We start from the raw sequence: 15,323 nt of genomic DNA, 5'->3' as shown, positions 1-15,323 counted from the left end.
AAGTCTCAATTACCATAAAAGTATTCAAGTTCTACAAAGTATGTTCTCTGACTACAATGAAGTTAAATTCAAAATTAGGGTACACGGGGTGGTTCAGTGGTAGAGTGCTCGCCTTGCATGTGGGAGACCCGGGTTCAATTCCCAGACCATGCACCACCCCTCCCAAAAAATATCAGTAACATAGAAATACCTAGAAAATCCCCCAAATACTTAGAAACTAAGTAACACACTTCTAAATAACCCACAGATCAAAGAAGAAATCACAAAGGAAATTGTGAAGTGTTTTGAACTGAATAGAAATGAAAACAAAACATTCTAAAGTTTTGTGGAATGTCACTAAAGGTGATACTTGCTCTGGTTTGCAAGCTGCCAGAATGTGATATACCAGAAATGGAACGGCTTCTAAAGCTTTTCTTAAGTTGCAAACTTACAGTTCTAAGGCCATGAAAATGTCCAAATTGAAGCAAGTCTATTAGAATGTGTAAGGCATCCAGGGAGTGATACGTTGGTTCAAGAAGGCCAATGACATTCAGAAGTTTCTCTCACATGACAAGATCTGCTAGCTTTCTCCTCAAAGACTTCCCTGGGACTCTGTCCATTCTGTTGGCTCTTTTGGTTCTGGTGTCTCATGTGGCCCTCAGGGCTCTGAAGCTTTTTCCAAAATGGTTCCCTCTTAAAGGGCTCCACTAGCAACCCCACCTTCAATGGGTGGAGACACATCTCCATGGAAACCATCTAATCCAAAATGACCACCCACCATTAGGTGGGTCACATCTCCATGGAAACAGTCAAAAAGATTCCACCCAGCAATATTGAGTGGGGATTAAAGGACACGGCTTTTCTGGGGTACCTAAGAGCTTCAAACTGGCACAACTGTATTAGAGAAAAAGAATGGTCTTTTTCAGTGACCTCAGCTTCTTACTTAGAAAAAAAGAAAAAAAAAACTAACACAAAGTGAGCAGAAGAAGAAAGAAAATAATGAAGATATGAGTAGAGATCAGTAAAGTAGGAAACAGAAAAAAACTGCTAAAACCAAAAACTATTTCTTTGCAAAAGTTAATAAAGTTTTTAAACCATTAGCCAGGCTAACCAGGAAAACAGAAAGAAGACAAATTAAATTATGAACAATTTTATGCCAGTGAATTGACAGCTTAGATGAAATGGACAAATTCCCTTAAAAACACAAACTACCAAAGCTCACAGGTAACCTGAAGAGCTCTATATCTACTGACACCATGGTCATTTTTTTGAACGTTTGCATCTCTCCAGCAAAAGAAATTTAAAAAAATTTAAATATCCCTGACCCATCCCTCTCATTGACCACTAATATTTCAATCTACTCAACTTATTTAAGTTATAAATTTGCTTATAACTTATTATATTTGTTATATATAAATTACAAAGGTTATTTAACCTTTGTTCCCCCTATTATTTGTTTATTTTTTATCCATATTTTTTACTCATCTGTCCCTATCCTAGATAAATGAAACTTTTTGTCTTATATCTCTCTGCCCCCTTTTGATCAAGAAGGCCTTCTTGATCCCATGATGCCAGGTCCCAGTGAATCCCAGGATTTCTGTCCCATGTTGCCAGGGAGATTTACACCCTTTAGAGTCATGTCCTTTGTGTGTGTTGGGGGGAGGCAGGGAAGGGCAGTGAGTTCACCTGCTGAGTTGGCTTAGAGAGAGGCCACATCTGAGCAACAAAAGAGGTTCTCTGGAAGTGACTCTTAGGCCTAATTATAAGTAGGCTTAACTTGTCCTTTGAGGAATAAGTTTCATACAGGCAAATCCCAAGCTCAAAGTTTCAGCCCATTGATTTGGTTGTTCCTACTGCTTGAGAGAATGTCAGGAATTCTCCAAATCCAATACCCATTTCTGATAAAACTAAGCAAACTAGGAAGTGAAGGGAAGTTCCTTAACCTGGTAAGCATCAACCCTGCAGAACCTATTTACCACATCCTTGATGGTGAAAGACTGAAAGTTTTGTTTTCCCTATTAAGACTGGGAAGAAGGCAAAGAGATCCACTCTCAGAAATTCTATTCAGCATTGTTCTTTGGGTCCTTACCAGTGTAATCAGATGAGAAAAATAAATGAAATACATATTTGAGAGGAATAAAGCAGGCAACATGATCATCTAGGTAGAAAATCTGATGGAATCTACCAAAAAGGGTTAGAACTAACAAATTTAGCATGTTTGTAGGATATAAAATCAAATATACAGAAATCAACTTTATTTCCATATAATAACATAATTAGAAATTGAAATTAAAGAAAACTACCATTTTTCTTTAGCATCAAAATATGAACAACTTAGGGCTAACTCTGAAAAAAGTTGTACAAGATCTGTACACTGAGGACTGAAATATTGGTAACAGAAATTAAAGACCTAGAGAAATGGAGGGATATACCTTGATCATGGCTCAGAATATTCAATATTGTTAAAATCTTAGTTCTTCCTTAAATTGACTCATAGATTCAATACAATCCCAACCAAAATCCCCACAGGGTTTTTGTAGAAACTGACAAGCTGATTCTGAACTTCATGTGGAAATTCAGAGGATCTAGAGTTGCCAAAAGACCTTTGAAAAGGAAAAATAAAATTGGAGGTCTTACACTATCTGATTTCTTTTTTAAAAAAATTATTTTATTTATTAAACATACCAACATACAAACACATTCTTACCATATGATCATTCCATTCTACATATATAATCAGTAATTCCCAATATCATCACATAGTTGTATATTCATCATCATAATCATTTCTTAGAATAATTGCATCAATTCAGAAAAATAAAGAGAAAATGGAAAAAAATCATAACGAATTCAACAACTCATATCTGATTTCTATACATTTAATAAAGCTACAGTAACAACAGAGTGGTATTGGTGTGCATTACGTAGACAAATAGATCAATGAAACAGAATAGAGAATCCAGAAAGATCCTCATACATGTTGACAATCGATTTGTAACAAAAACAATTCCATGCAGAAAGGATTGACTCAACAGTGACAGTGATGGAACAAATAGAATGGAACAATTCATATGCAAAAAAAGAAAAAAGTTTTTAAACTTGGATTCATTCCTAAAACCACATATGAAAATTAACTCAAATGCTTGCTTGATTTTTCTGTAAACTTATAACTTCCCTAATAAAAAGTAAATGAATATCTGAAGACTTTACAGAGAGAGAAAGGTACACAGACAAAAATCTTAAAAATTCTTACAAAAAAACAATAGAGTAAGAGGACAGAGAGGTTGGAGTTTGAATGGTTTTACAGAGCAGCTTAACTGGAACTTGACACCAGAAGCAGCTTTTAACAAAAAAAACCTCTTGGTGATTTGGTGATTATATGCTCCTAACTTGATTACCGAACTGTAAGTTGAAACCAAGTTGCAGTGGGAAATCAAAGGTGAGGTAGCTTATTTGAAACCAATAAATAACAGGTTGCCCAGTTTTAGAATCTGTTGTAACAAAGTAACTGCATGGTAGCAAGGAATAGCAATTCTCAAACCCTTTATTTTTTAGTGTCCTCATTCACCTTGGCACACAAGTATTTTTACCAAGCCTGCATGAAAAATATTTCCAGGAGGGAAATAAAAAGCTGATTAAAGGGAACTTACAAACTGAGATTGTTGTCCTCAGTATTTGTGTAAAATGGCTGAAGCTTATATGCACAAATGCTTTCGTTCTGTATGGACAGTAGGAGCAAGATGAGAAGACCAGGGAATTTGGGTAAGAGCCTCCAGTTCTGGTGGAAAAGCACATTTATGGCACCAGGTTTGGTGCTGCTGGGGAGACCACATTTTAGGAGATGACTGCCTTTTAGTTTGTAATTTTCCTTTAAAAGGAAGAGGTGGGAAGGATGACACCAAGACTTTGTCTTGACACTTGGGAAGAGTGAACACTCCTTCCCTCTCTGACCAAGACTTTTTCAAGGTCACCCTCCAGGTAAGGGCTGGTTTGGGTCTTTTGTCCACAAAATCTCCACACTATCCACACTGTCGCTGGGAGGGAGGAAGGAGGTCTGAGTTACACAGCATGCTACCTGCTGTGGCAGCCAGTATACAGGTGTCCTCCTGACTGAAAGAGGAGCCTCCCCCCACATCTCATCAGTGTGGGGGTCTCCCTGAGCCCTGGCCCTTGTGGATGGAGTTCTGGGCTCTGGCTTTGGAAGCAGGTGTTGTCACCAGACACACCACCACCTGGTGCCATGGGGGAGCTGCTGATGAATGAGGAAGAGAGTATTAAAAGTATGGCAAAGACCTGGCTCAGGGCTTCAAATTCTGATCCAGAGACTCTCACCCTGGAGATAGAGGTCAGAGGCCAACGCCCAGGTGGCAAGAGCCTGGTGAGCATCCCTGTAAGTGGGTATGGGGTAGGCTTTCTGGACATGAAAGAGAGAGAGGAGACCACAAGTAGGAAGACATGATCCATTAAAAAAAAAAATCTAGTTTCTGAACTAAGGAGAAATTGCAAACTAAAGTAATAGGAACATGACAAAATGTTTGCCATGTATATGACTGTAGAGCATAACAGCATGTTGAGTGGAACTCTCCAGTTGTCCCAAAATTTGTGCCAAGGACCCAAAGAGACCCAGAATATCCTAAACTACCATCATTAGAGGCTAGAGACCTTCTTCAGGTTTTGCAGAGGGGTGCCTAGTTGATTTTGCTACCCCAACCATGCCCCAGAACTTCAAATCTTGGAAGAAATATGGACTGCCTGGTGCAATGGTGGCCAAGCTGGGACAGCACAAGTGCAGCTTGCTCTTCTTACTCAAGCAGGCACATCACTGGCACTCGGTAATTCTTTCATGGGGACCACTGCTCACCCAGCCACTGATTGCCAACACCCAGGGTGTGGAAGTGCCCTGGCCTCCTGGTCATCTTACCTTCCCTTCCACATGCCTAGGTTCAGAGAGGCAGTCCTCACCTCCATCACAAGCTGAAGTGTTTTATTGTTAATCTCTCCCTGGGTTTTGTGGACTAGAACTCTTACCTCTGGAGCACTGAATTTGGTGTTGCAGGAGAACTGAAACTCCATGTATATACTGATAGTGGGCATGTAAATTGGTACAGCCACTTTGAAAAAGTTTGGCAGTTTCCTAAAAAGCTAAACAAAGCATCTGATCTAGCATATTATCCAGTCATTCTACAGCTGGGTATTTATCCAAGAAAAAAGAAAGCATGTATCCATACAAAGCTCATACATAAATGCTCATAGCTGTTTTATTTATAAAAGCCCCAAACTAAAATAACCCTACTGCCCCCCCACAGGTGAATGGATAAATAAACTGGTATGTGCATCCAACAGCATATGACTCAGAAATAAAAAGAAATGGCCTCTTAATATATGGAAAAACATGGATAAATTTCAAAATATTTATGCTCATTAATTGAAAGAAGACAAAGAAGAAAGTACACATACTCTTAAGATTCCATTTGTATGAAACTTTAGATCATGCAAACTAGTCTACAGTGACAGAAAGTTTGGGGATGGAGTGGACAGACAGATTAACTGGGACAATGATGGATATGTTCTGGGACATGATGGATGTGTTCATTCTCTTCGTTGTGGCGATCATCATATATGTTATGTATTTGATAAAACTTACCAAACTTTTCACTTTCAAAATATGTTATGCCTTAGTAAAGCTGTTAAAAATATATAAGTAAACAAATAAGATATTCAGAATTCTGGGACTGTTTACAACCTCATAGTGTTTATTAAATATCTAATATGCAAATTGCATGAAACTTTATCATGTACTTTGCTGGGTCATTAAAAGTATCTTAGTTGGTGATATGTGCTTTTGTACAATCAGAATCCGTGGAAAGTTTTAGGGAAACTTCTCCTTATTTCCCATGAAAGAAACTTCCGTAGTTAGACATGGTTAACAATGAAACACTGACATTTTCTTTAAAAGTAACAGCATGGTTTCCAACAAGGAAATCATTAGATTTCAGCTTGTACTAGCCTGATAGAGAAGAGGGGGACTAGAAAGTGTGGACATGACAATTCAATGGTTAGTTCTTGCCTTTGGGACGAAGAGCAAATTCCTGAGCCGCCTGTATAGTTTGGGTTCATGTTTCTCCCCTCCCTGGCTGCTCTGCAGGAGTTCCCCCCTCTTCCAGCCAGTTACCTGGTTCCATGTTCCTCCAGAAGGCACTGTGCTGTCCCATTCACTGCCGTGGTGTATGCTTTTCTCCTCCTATGACTGTTACCCACTCTACATCACCTTTATCTTCTATCACCCGATCCTTTAAGTTACTCAGGTGCTGGCATGCTTTCTCAGAGCCTCATAGCCAGAAGTATGCCATCTTTTGTCTGTATTTTAGTAGATGTTAAGCACATGGTTTGTGTCCTGCACCTTGGACTATGAATATGTATGTATGTGTCTTGAATGACTTTTTACAGTAGTATCTGGCCACCACCTTGCACATAGTAGGCACGCAGGTGGCTGGCCTGTAGTAGAACACAGTGGGAGTGTCAGTCTGTAGATTTCTGTAGATTCAGAGGTATGCCTTTTATCTACCATTTAGATTCTTTTTTTTTTTAATTTATTTTATTTTTTTAAATACCAAAAAAACACTTAAATGCAAACATTCCTATTTTGATCATTCCGTTCTACATATATAATCAGTAATTCACAATATCATCACATAGTTGCATAGTCATCATCATGATCATTTCTTGGAACATTTGCACATTTAGATTCTTTTGTTCAAAAAGTTGAACTTTTACATTTGTTGAAAACCATTGTAACATTAATGCCAGCAAGAGGCAGGAGAAAACAAAAAATAGTTTCATTTCATTTTTGAAGCATGTTTTACGGTCTTATGTTGAGGGTAAGGTGGCAGATTAACTGTCTTAATTGCATTTTTTCTTAGCTCATATTTAAATTAACTTAAAAATGTCCCTCCCACCACACTTTTTGACTGGGCAATGGCTACTTGGAAAGGGGGGAGTCAGTGCATGAATTTAAATTAGCTAGGAGTAATTCATTCTGAAGAATCCATATAAAGATACTCAAGAATTGGTTTAATGACACCTTAACATTGGAGTGGTAATTGTGTTATTGAAAGAGCATGAATTGGGTAGGAGTTATGGAATATTTGGAGAAAGGAAATTTCAGGTAAGAGTTAGCCTTCGGATTGTATCTCCCTTAACCACATCTCCATAATTTATTTTTGCAGGTTCGGACCCTATTTGTCAGTGGTCTCCCTCTGGATATCAAACCTCGGGAGCTCTACCTGCTTTTCAGACCATTTAAGGTAACTTTACTTTCAGAAATTGTAAAATGAGAAAAAAAATCTGTATACTGCATGCTTTAATGGGGTATTTTTTGGAGGAAGAAATGAGATGTCTGACAAAAACACCTTGTGAAGTAAAGTGGTGTTTTTAAAAAGTTAGTGAGTAAAGGAGATTTCAGCAACTCAGTTTTAATGCTCAACCGCACGTAGGGAAGACTGAAACTGCCTTTATTTAGTCCTTTTAACCCCTTGGCCCAATTACTTCTGTTCCATTTAGAAGATCCTTAGTATCCTCCTGGTACGTACTACTCCAACTGGGGATGTGCTTCTGAGTATAGATCACCAAAACTATTATAAATTATTGATTACATATGTATATGTCAAATGCTTTTGTGTAAATCAATCCCTGTACCTAGGAGTCTTCCTTATGAGTTGAAATAATGTTAACACTATTCTTTGGAGAAATGATAAATAGATTTTCATGAAATGGCCATTCACCATTATTTTTTTCATGGGAAAAGGTGTCTTAGTTATTAATGAAAGTACAAACAAACTTTTAGGGGGTAGCATGGCATGAGTTGAAGTCTTGGTGTTTAGTGAAATATTTAATGCAACTGCTTGTCCATTGTGACTATGGGGGAAAAATCACTTTAGAGATACTTCACATTGTTGGGATTGAAAGTTTAACAGGAAATTGGAGTAAGCTGAAATAACCATGCCACCAAGAAGAAACCTTTGTTAACCTTTGGAGAATTGCAGAAAGCTGAGACTAGACGCACTGTGGGCTAGAACCCTCATTTCCTGGGAAGAGGACCTAGCAGGCATGGGGACCTCAGTTCCTGTGTCTAGGAGGCCTGAGCTGGTTGACATGGACTCATCAGCAGCACTGCCTGTCAGGGGCTACACTTGCCACACTTAGGATTAGTTGGTGGGCCATCTTGATATCTGCTTAAAGATCCATGCTGATCGAGGCTGCATCCCAGCCAGAGGCAGGAGAAGGTGAGGGACCTGATCCAGCTCCCTAGGGAGAGGAGTAGGAGATGACAGCTCAAAGCACCTGGGTTGGTGAGGAGGGGTTGAAGGGGCAGCCAGTTAGCCTATGTGCCAAGAAGACACCATGTAATGGTATATGTCACTCCTCTCTGAGAGCCACCCCCTTAATGTAACAATAATTAGTGCTGATGCCAGCACTAAGGGAAAAAGAAAATTTGGACATCAGATTAGACAAGAGGAAGTGTGAAAGAAAGACAAGGTGTTATGATGAGAGGGCCAACTTTACAGAATTCCCTGAACTTTTTCTGCAGGGTAGCAATTTTTACTAGCCATTCCTTTTGCAGATGATGACTTCCTAGCAGGGTAAATACTGCTATGCTTCTGTAGGTACAGAGAGAAAGAGGTTCAGCTAGTAAGCCTTTCATACAAATTGTCTCATTTAATTCTCGTCTTGAGCTTTTAAAATAGTTTAGTCCCATTCCTTCAGATGAGGAAAATGAAACTTGAAGCAGTTGATACAGTCTGCTCAAGTTTACATGCAGAATTTAAACCCAGGCCATTTGACTCTGCCATCCCTGTTCTGAACTATTATGCTGTAATGCTTCTCTATTTGTGGCTTGTGAACCAATATAGTCCCACTGTTCCTAGTCTGTGGTGTTTTTCTTGAGTGAAATATCCATTTGTCCTTTGCTTGTGAGGCCTTCAGGCCATTTAAACCTCCGGGCTTTTCAGAGAGGGAAAGAGGCAGGCTGTGATTCATGAGCCAAGGCCTTCGAGGTAAACTGTTTACAGTAGCTTATTGGAAGCATAGTTCTCTGCTGGGAAGAATGAAGATGAATCAATTCCAACATCCTGGCAAGAAACCCCAATGCCCAAGTCAGGACCCTCATACATTCCTAATAACCCTCTTTTAATTAAAGTCCCTGGAGGCTGACCCTAGTCTGCAAATCTGTCTCTGCTGATATGTGCAGTGGTCACTCATGTCAAGTGGTGTTTTCCCCTCTGGACATCCATCAGTGCAAGCCACCGGCCATTGATTACTTTCAGAATAAACACACTTTGTTATCCTTACTCTGAGGAGCCAAGAGAGGTAAAGGGAGGGAGTGAAAGGAATTCTTTCTTGAGGATAAGCTGGGAGTAAAAAGCCAGCAGGGGATTTTTAATTTTTTAATTTTTTAAATTGTATTGTATAACACATATACAAAGCAAAGGAATAAAAAAGCAATAGTTTTCAAAGCACTCTTCACCAAGTAATTACAGGACAGATCCCAAACTACCATACGTACGGGCTACCATACGATCCTCTCATATTTTTCCTTCTAGCTGCTCCAGAATATAGGAGGCTAGAGGGCTTAAGTTTCTTTTTTTATCATCACAATCAACTTTTTTCCTTCTTTTTCTTCTGAAAAATAACATATATAGAAACAAGCAATTAATTTCAAAGCACAGCACCACAATTAGTTGTAGAACATATTTCAGAGTTTGACATGGCTTACAATTCCACAATTTTAGATTTTTACTTCTAGCTGCTCTAATATACTAGAGACTAAAAGAGATATCAATTTAATGATTCAGCAAGCATGTTCATTTGTTAAATCCTATCTTCTCTGTATAACTCCACCATCACCTTTGATCTTTCCATCCTTCTCTTTAGGGGTGTTTAGGCTATGGCCATTCTAAATTTTTCATATTTGGAAGGGTCTGTCACTAATATGGAGTGGGGAGGTGGAACTATCTAATGTACTGGAGAGGCTGGGCTAGGTTTCAGGACTTATCTGGACGAGGGACCCATCTGGAGGTTGTAAGTTTCTAGAAAGTTACTCTAGTCCAGCAGGGGATTTTTGCATGTCCCAGTCAGAAGACCAGCATGAAAAGCAGATCTGCTTCAATAAGTAAACAAAATAACTCCCAAAATTCAAAATCCATTACCTACCTACATTCCCCATGCAGTTGTTTTTTTTTTAATATTTTTGTTGATAAAACTTAATATGCATTCTTAACATACAAACATTCCACGCATGGTGTACTATCAGTGACTCAATATCTTCACATAGTTGGGTATACATCACCATGATCATTTTTTAAGAACATATGCATCACTCCATAAAAAGAAATTAAAAAAAAAAAGAAAGAACTCATTCATACTATGCCCCTTACCCCTCCCTCTCATTGACCACTAATCCTGGCTTATCCCAGGATTTCTGTCCTGGGGAGGGAGATTGCCAGTGAGGTTTACACTCCTGGGAGTCATGTCCCACATATTAGGGGGAGGTCAATGAGTTCACTTGCCACGTTGGCTGAGAGAGAGAGTCCACATCTGAGTAACAAAGAGATTCTCTGGGGATGACTCGTAGGCCTAATTTTAAGTAGGGTTAGCCTTTCTTTGCAGGAATATGTTTCATTGGGGCAAACCTCTAGATTGAGGGCTCTGCCTATTGATTTGGTTGTCCCCACTGCTTGTGAGAGTAACAAATTCTCCAAATGGGGAAGTTGAATATCTCCCCTTTTCTCCCCATTCTCTCAAGGGGACATTGCAAATACTTCTTCTTTTTTTTAAAATTTATTTATGAAACAACCACATACAAACAAACATTCTTACCATATGGTCATTCCATTCTTGTTATATAATCAATGGCTCACAATATCATCACATAGTTGTATATTCATCATCATGATCATTTCGTAGAACCTTTCATCAATTCAGAAAAAGAAATAAAAAGAAAACAGAAAAAAATTCATACATGCCATATCCCTTACCCCTTTGATCACTAGCATTTCAATCTACTAAATTTAACATTTGTTCCCCCACTTATTTATTTATTTTTAATTCATATGCTTTACTCATCTGTCCATACCATAGATAAAAGGAGCATCAGACACAAGATTTTCACCATCACACAGTCACATTGCAAAAAGCTATGTCATTATACAGTCATCTTCAAGAAACATGGCTACAGGAGCACAGCTCTACATTTTCAGGCAGTTCCTGCCAGCCTCTCCATTACACTTTAACTAACCAGGTGATATCTATTTAATGCATAAGAATAACCTCTCGACTCTGTTTGGAATCTCTCACCCATTGACGCCTTATTTTGTCTCATTTCGCTTTCCCCCCTTTTGGTCAAGAAGGGTTTCTCAATTCCTTGATGCTGAGTTCCAGCTCATTCTAGGATTTCTGTCCCACATTCCCAGGAAGGTTTACACCCCTGGGAGTGATGTACCATTGTAGAGAGGGGAAGGGCAGTGAGTTTCCATGTTGTGTTGCCTGAGAGAGAGAGATTGGGGGCTCAGCCTATTGCTTTTGTTGTCCCCACTGCTTGTGAGAATATCAAAAATTCTCCTCTTGGGGAAATTGAATTTTACCCCTTTCCCACCATTCTCCCAAGGAAACTTTGCATATACTTTTTTATTCACTGTTCAAATCCTCCTGGGATTTATCAGGGCATCACTCTAGACAAACCTACACAATCTCATGCCCTACTCAAGGTTCCAAGTACTATGGTGTTCAGTTAAGCTGTCCATATAAGTAGTATTAGGAAATGTAATAGTCAAAATATAAATTTTGTACCAAATAAACATTTTTTTGCTTTAGGTCACACATAAGTTAAAATTTTAAAATATTAATTACCATCTATTTTCAACACCCCTGCAGTATCAACATTCCTTTGTTCTTCCTCAGGCAAAAAAACATTTTTAAATTTGTACATTTAGTTATTATCATTATACACTCTAGGCATTCCTAGATTATACCATCTCAGTCTTTTCCTTCCAAGCAAATACTTCTTTATTCACTGTCCAAATCACTCTGGGATTTATCGGAAAATCTGGACAAACCAACAAAAATCTCATGTCGTATTCATGATTCTGTGTACTTACGGTGTTCAACTAAACTGACCATACAAGTTAAATTAGGAAATGGAGTACCCAAAATGCTCCCCCTTTTGTCTCATGCAGAAATTGAAGTTTTAAAATATGGAAGATATCATCCTTTACCCAGTCTTCTGATGTACCTTAGTCCTATCCAGATCACCTTCATTCATATCTCTCTCTACGTGAAGTCTGATCACTTTTTCAACTTTTTGAATGGTTTCTATATGGGGTACTGCTGATTTTCATAGCTTCAGGGCTCTAACTCTGAGTCTCAGGTGTCACATAGATACCTGAAATTTCTGGGAAAGACCATATTCTATACACACAGCTCAGTATCTCAGGACTTAGAATTAACAGTTACACCTTCTGAATACACCCCGTGCAGTTCTCAGGTTTTGATCAATAAGTTCTACCCAGCACATTCTTAATGTTTCATTGCTGTTATTTTACAGCAAACATGTAACCATTCCTGACCCTCCCATCCTTATTAAATATACTCCCTTCCCCTTGTTTTTAACGAGACTAAGAAAACAACAAAGAATCTGCAGATGACAGAGACACTCCTTGTTTTCCAACCATTGCATAATTTCATGGGAAAAAAAGAAGCATAAACGCATGAATTTCAGAGCTTAGTTTTTTTTCAAGCCCCAAATATGCACACATATCCTTGCTTTCCCTAAGAGACATTTGTGAGAAGGTGTCCATAAAAGGACTTTACTTGCACAAGATGCTATTACAGTTGCGCTTTTTTTGGCTAAAATTATTCTTCTTTATTTTCAGGGCTATGAGGGTTCTCTTATAAAGCTCACATCTAAGCAGGTAAGAATTTTAGACTGTGTATAAATGATTATTACTTCTACACTCGGTTTATATCAACTTTCTTCAGGAATGTCACTGGGACTCAACATTCTTTTTTATTCCCCTTAGGATTTGATTTTTTGTTACTTTAAAATTAAGGGTGCGATTGGTTAGTAATTGGTATAGGGAAATGATTCATAGCTCCATAGTCTCCAACTAGAAGTCTGGAATTGTCCCCAAAGAAGTCAAACACAGTGCATTTAGCTCTCAACCAGATTGAAAACTCATAGTTTTACTTAGTATTGCTTTGTAAATTCAAAGGAAATGATGAATTAATTATCCAAATTTGCGTTTCCTCTCTATTATTCTTGTTTCTTTTTTTAAAGAGACGATCTTTAATAATAGTATGAGTGTCGGATGGTGAAATCATGCTCTGCTAACCTCTGATAACTGTGAGCAGAGTCCCAGGTCTAGAATGGAATGCTGAGGGTGTGGCAGGGAGGTGGTGACCAGGGGCCCTGATAGTTCCTGCCAACTTCCTTGAGACTTTTAGCATATGCTTTTTATAAAAAAGCTGAGCACTCAGCATCTCACTGCTTAATCACTTTTCATTTCCCAATAAGGTATTCTTTGGCTCATCAGGAATAAACTACCTTGCAAAAAAGTACCCTCTGGATTAGAGATATTGATCCCAAAAGAATGGTCACCTGTCTATTTACCTGTAACAGTGTGGCCAAATGCCTAATTACACTCAGTAGTTTCTCAGGCCTCCCTTGGGATTTGAGGTGGCCCCCATTCATTTTGCAATGCAGGGAGAGTCCTGGGCTTCTATCCTTGTGTCATTGGATTCATTGCACTTACAGTGTACCAAAAGGTGATTTGGTTCTTTTCCCATTTTAGAAGATGAAAGAAATTGAGGTACAGTGAAATTGGTTTAGAAAAGTAGAGCCTCCCTGACCTGGGTTTTCCTCTATTTCCTTATTCACTGCTGCTCATCTTCCCAAGCCTTCTAGATTTTATTTTTATGACTCTAAATCCCCAGCTGTGCCCTTGAAGAACCACCCTCATGATCCCTTTGATGCATGTTAGAAATCTGGCTAAGCCACTGAGTCGTGATTCTTCTGGGCTGGTTCTCTCATGCCCTACCCATTGCCTAGAGTTTTTATCTGAACTCTTAAATTTGGCTTCACCCAGAAAAACAGACGTCCCTGATCTTTTCCTTCATATTTCTCTTTATTTCTTCAGCCCGTAGGTTTTGTCAGTTTTGACAGTCGTTCAGAAGCAGAAGCTGCAAAGAATGCTTTGAATGTAAGTATGAATGATGTCATCTTTGGGGGGTTCCTTTTGTGGTGATAGGACGTAATGAAACCTCTTTGGGCAGGAAATCAAATGGAGGGAATATGAGTGCTCAATCTAGCAGGGAGGAATTTGTCAATTTAATTAGCCCTCTGAAGAGAGCTTCCTTAGAATTAGGATCAGATGTGCAAACTATTAAGACTTTGTTCCATTAAAATGCTCAAAATGTCTGGTGGTGTGGGGCTCATCTTAACCCATCCCTGTCATTAATAGAGACGTTAAATTGGGCGCCACTGCATGCTACATGACAAAGCCAAGAATAGATCAAAATCTTGAGTTTCCTCATCTCATGTGATTTTACTTTTACGTATGTGGCCCTTTTGGCAATGTCTGAAACCGGTTATAGTCTTTATTCCAACTGATGGAAAACTTGCATATAAGACTATCCCAAAAGACAGTATGCCTTGTGATATAATAAATTATAATTAAACTGTAATTGAGTAGAGATGCTTGTATTTTGTCTTGTGGGCATCTTGTCTGCCATGTTTTGAGGCATTTACGAGTATCATTTTAGTAAATATTTTTGCTCTTTGAGTTCTGGAAGACAGAACAACTTGCTGTACTAAGGGAACCAGCCCAGAGAAGGTGGAAGGAAGCATAGTTTAGTTCTGAAGGTTGAGGACTCAGGTAAGGGGTCTCCATGAAGAGTCTGGCCCCTTCCTGTTCTAGGCAGTTCCCCGACAAGTTGTGCATAAGTGCTGATTAAAGAAACCAGTCGTGTTTAGGGTGTGTTTTCTGAAAGGCAGGTGGCCGCTGCCCTGGGTGCCCTGTCTGGGTGCCCTGCCAGTGCCATTGTGTGGGCTTCCGGAAACTTGTTGCTGTGGAATCTGCAGGTGCTCCTGCCAGCTGCGCCTTGGTCTGCTAGCATAGACCACACCGAGAAGGCTGCTGGAGACACCCAGTATCCAGAGGACTTGGAGGCCAGCAGGAGTTAAGCCTTTATATGGGTCTGTTTACTTGGTGGCATGGTCTCGTGACACAATCCTGAAAGGTTTTCAGCCTTTGAGGGGGGAAAAGAATGCACGGGTACACACTCAGAATAAA

General features: G+C 39.1%; 1 protein-coding gene across 4 annotated transcripts in view; it reads left to right on the top strand.

The window, feature by feature from the left end:
• The window catches only part of RBPMS (RNA binding protein, mRNA processing factor), a 188,378-nt gene that overhangs the window by 76,197 nt on the left and 96,858 nt on the right, over positions 1–15,323 (top strand). For all 4 annotated transcript variants that reach the window (XM_077144507.1, XM_077144505.1, XM_077144506.1 and 1 more), the window contains exons 2-4: positions 7,206–7,283; positions 12,906–12,944; positions 14,169–14,231. In XM_077144507.1, the coding sequence (XP_077000622.1) occupies positions 7,206–7,283; positions 12,906–12,944; positions 14,169–14,231 (180 nt within the window). The remainder of the gene's footprint in view (positions 1–7,205; positions 7,284–12,905; positions 12,945–14,168; positions 14,232–15,323) is intronic.

This window comes from Tamandua tetradactyla, chromosome 26, assembly GCF_023851605.1.
Source record: "Tamandua tetradactyla isolate mTamTet1 chromosome 26, mTamTet1.pri, whole genome shotgun sequence".
NCBI lineage: Eukaryota > Metazoa > Chordata > Mammalia > Pilosa > Myrmecophagidae > Tamandua > Tamandua tetradactyla.
Note: the sequence above shows the minus strand (reverse complement) of the source record. Positions and strands in the feature narration are given on the sequence as shown.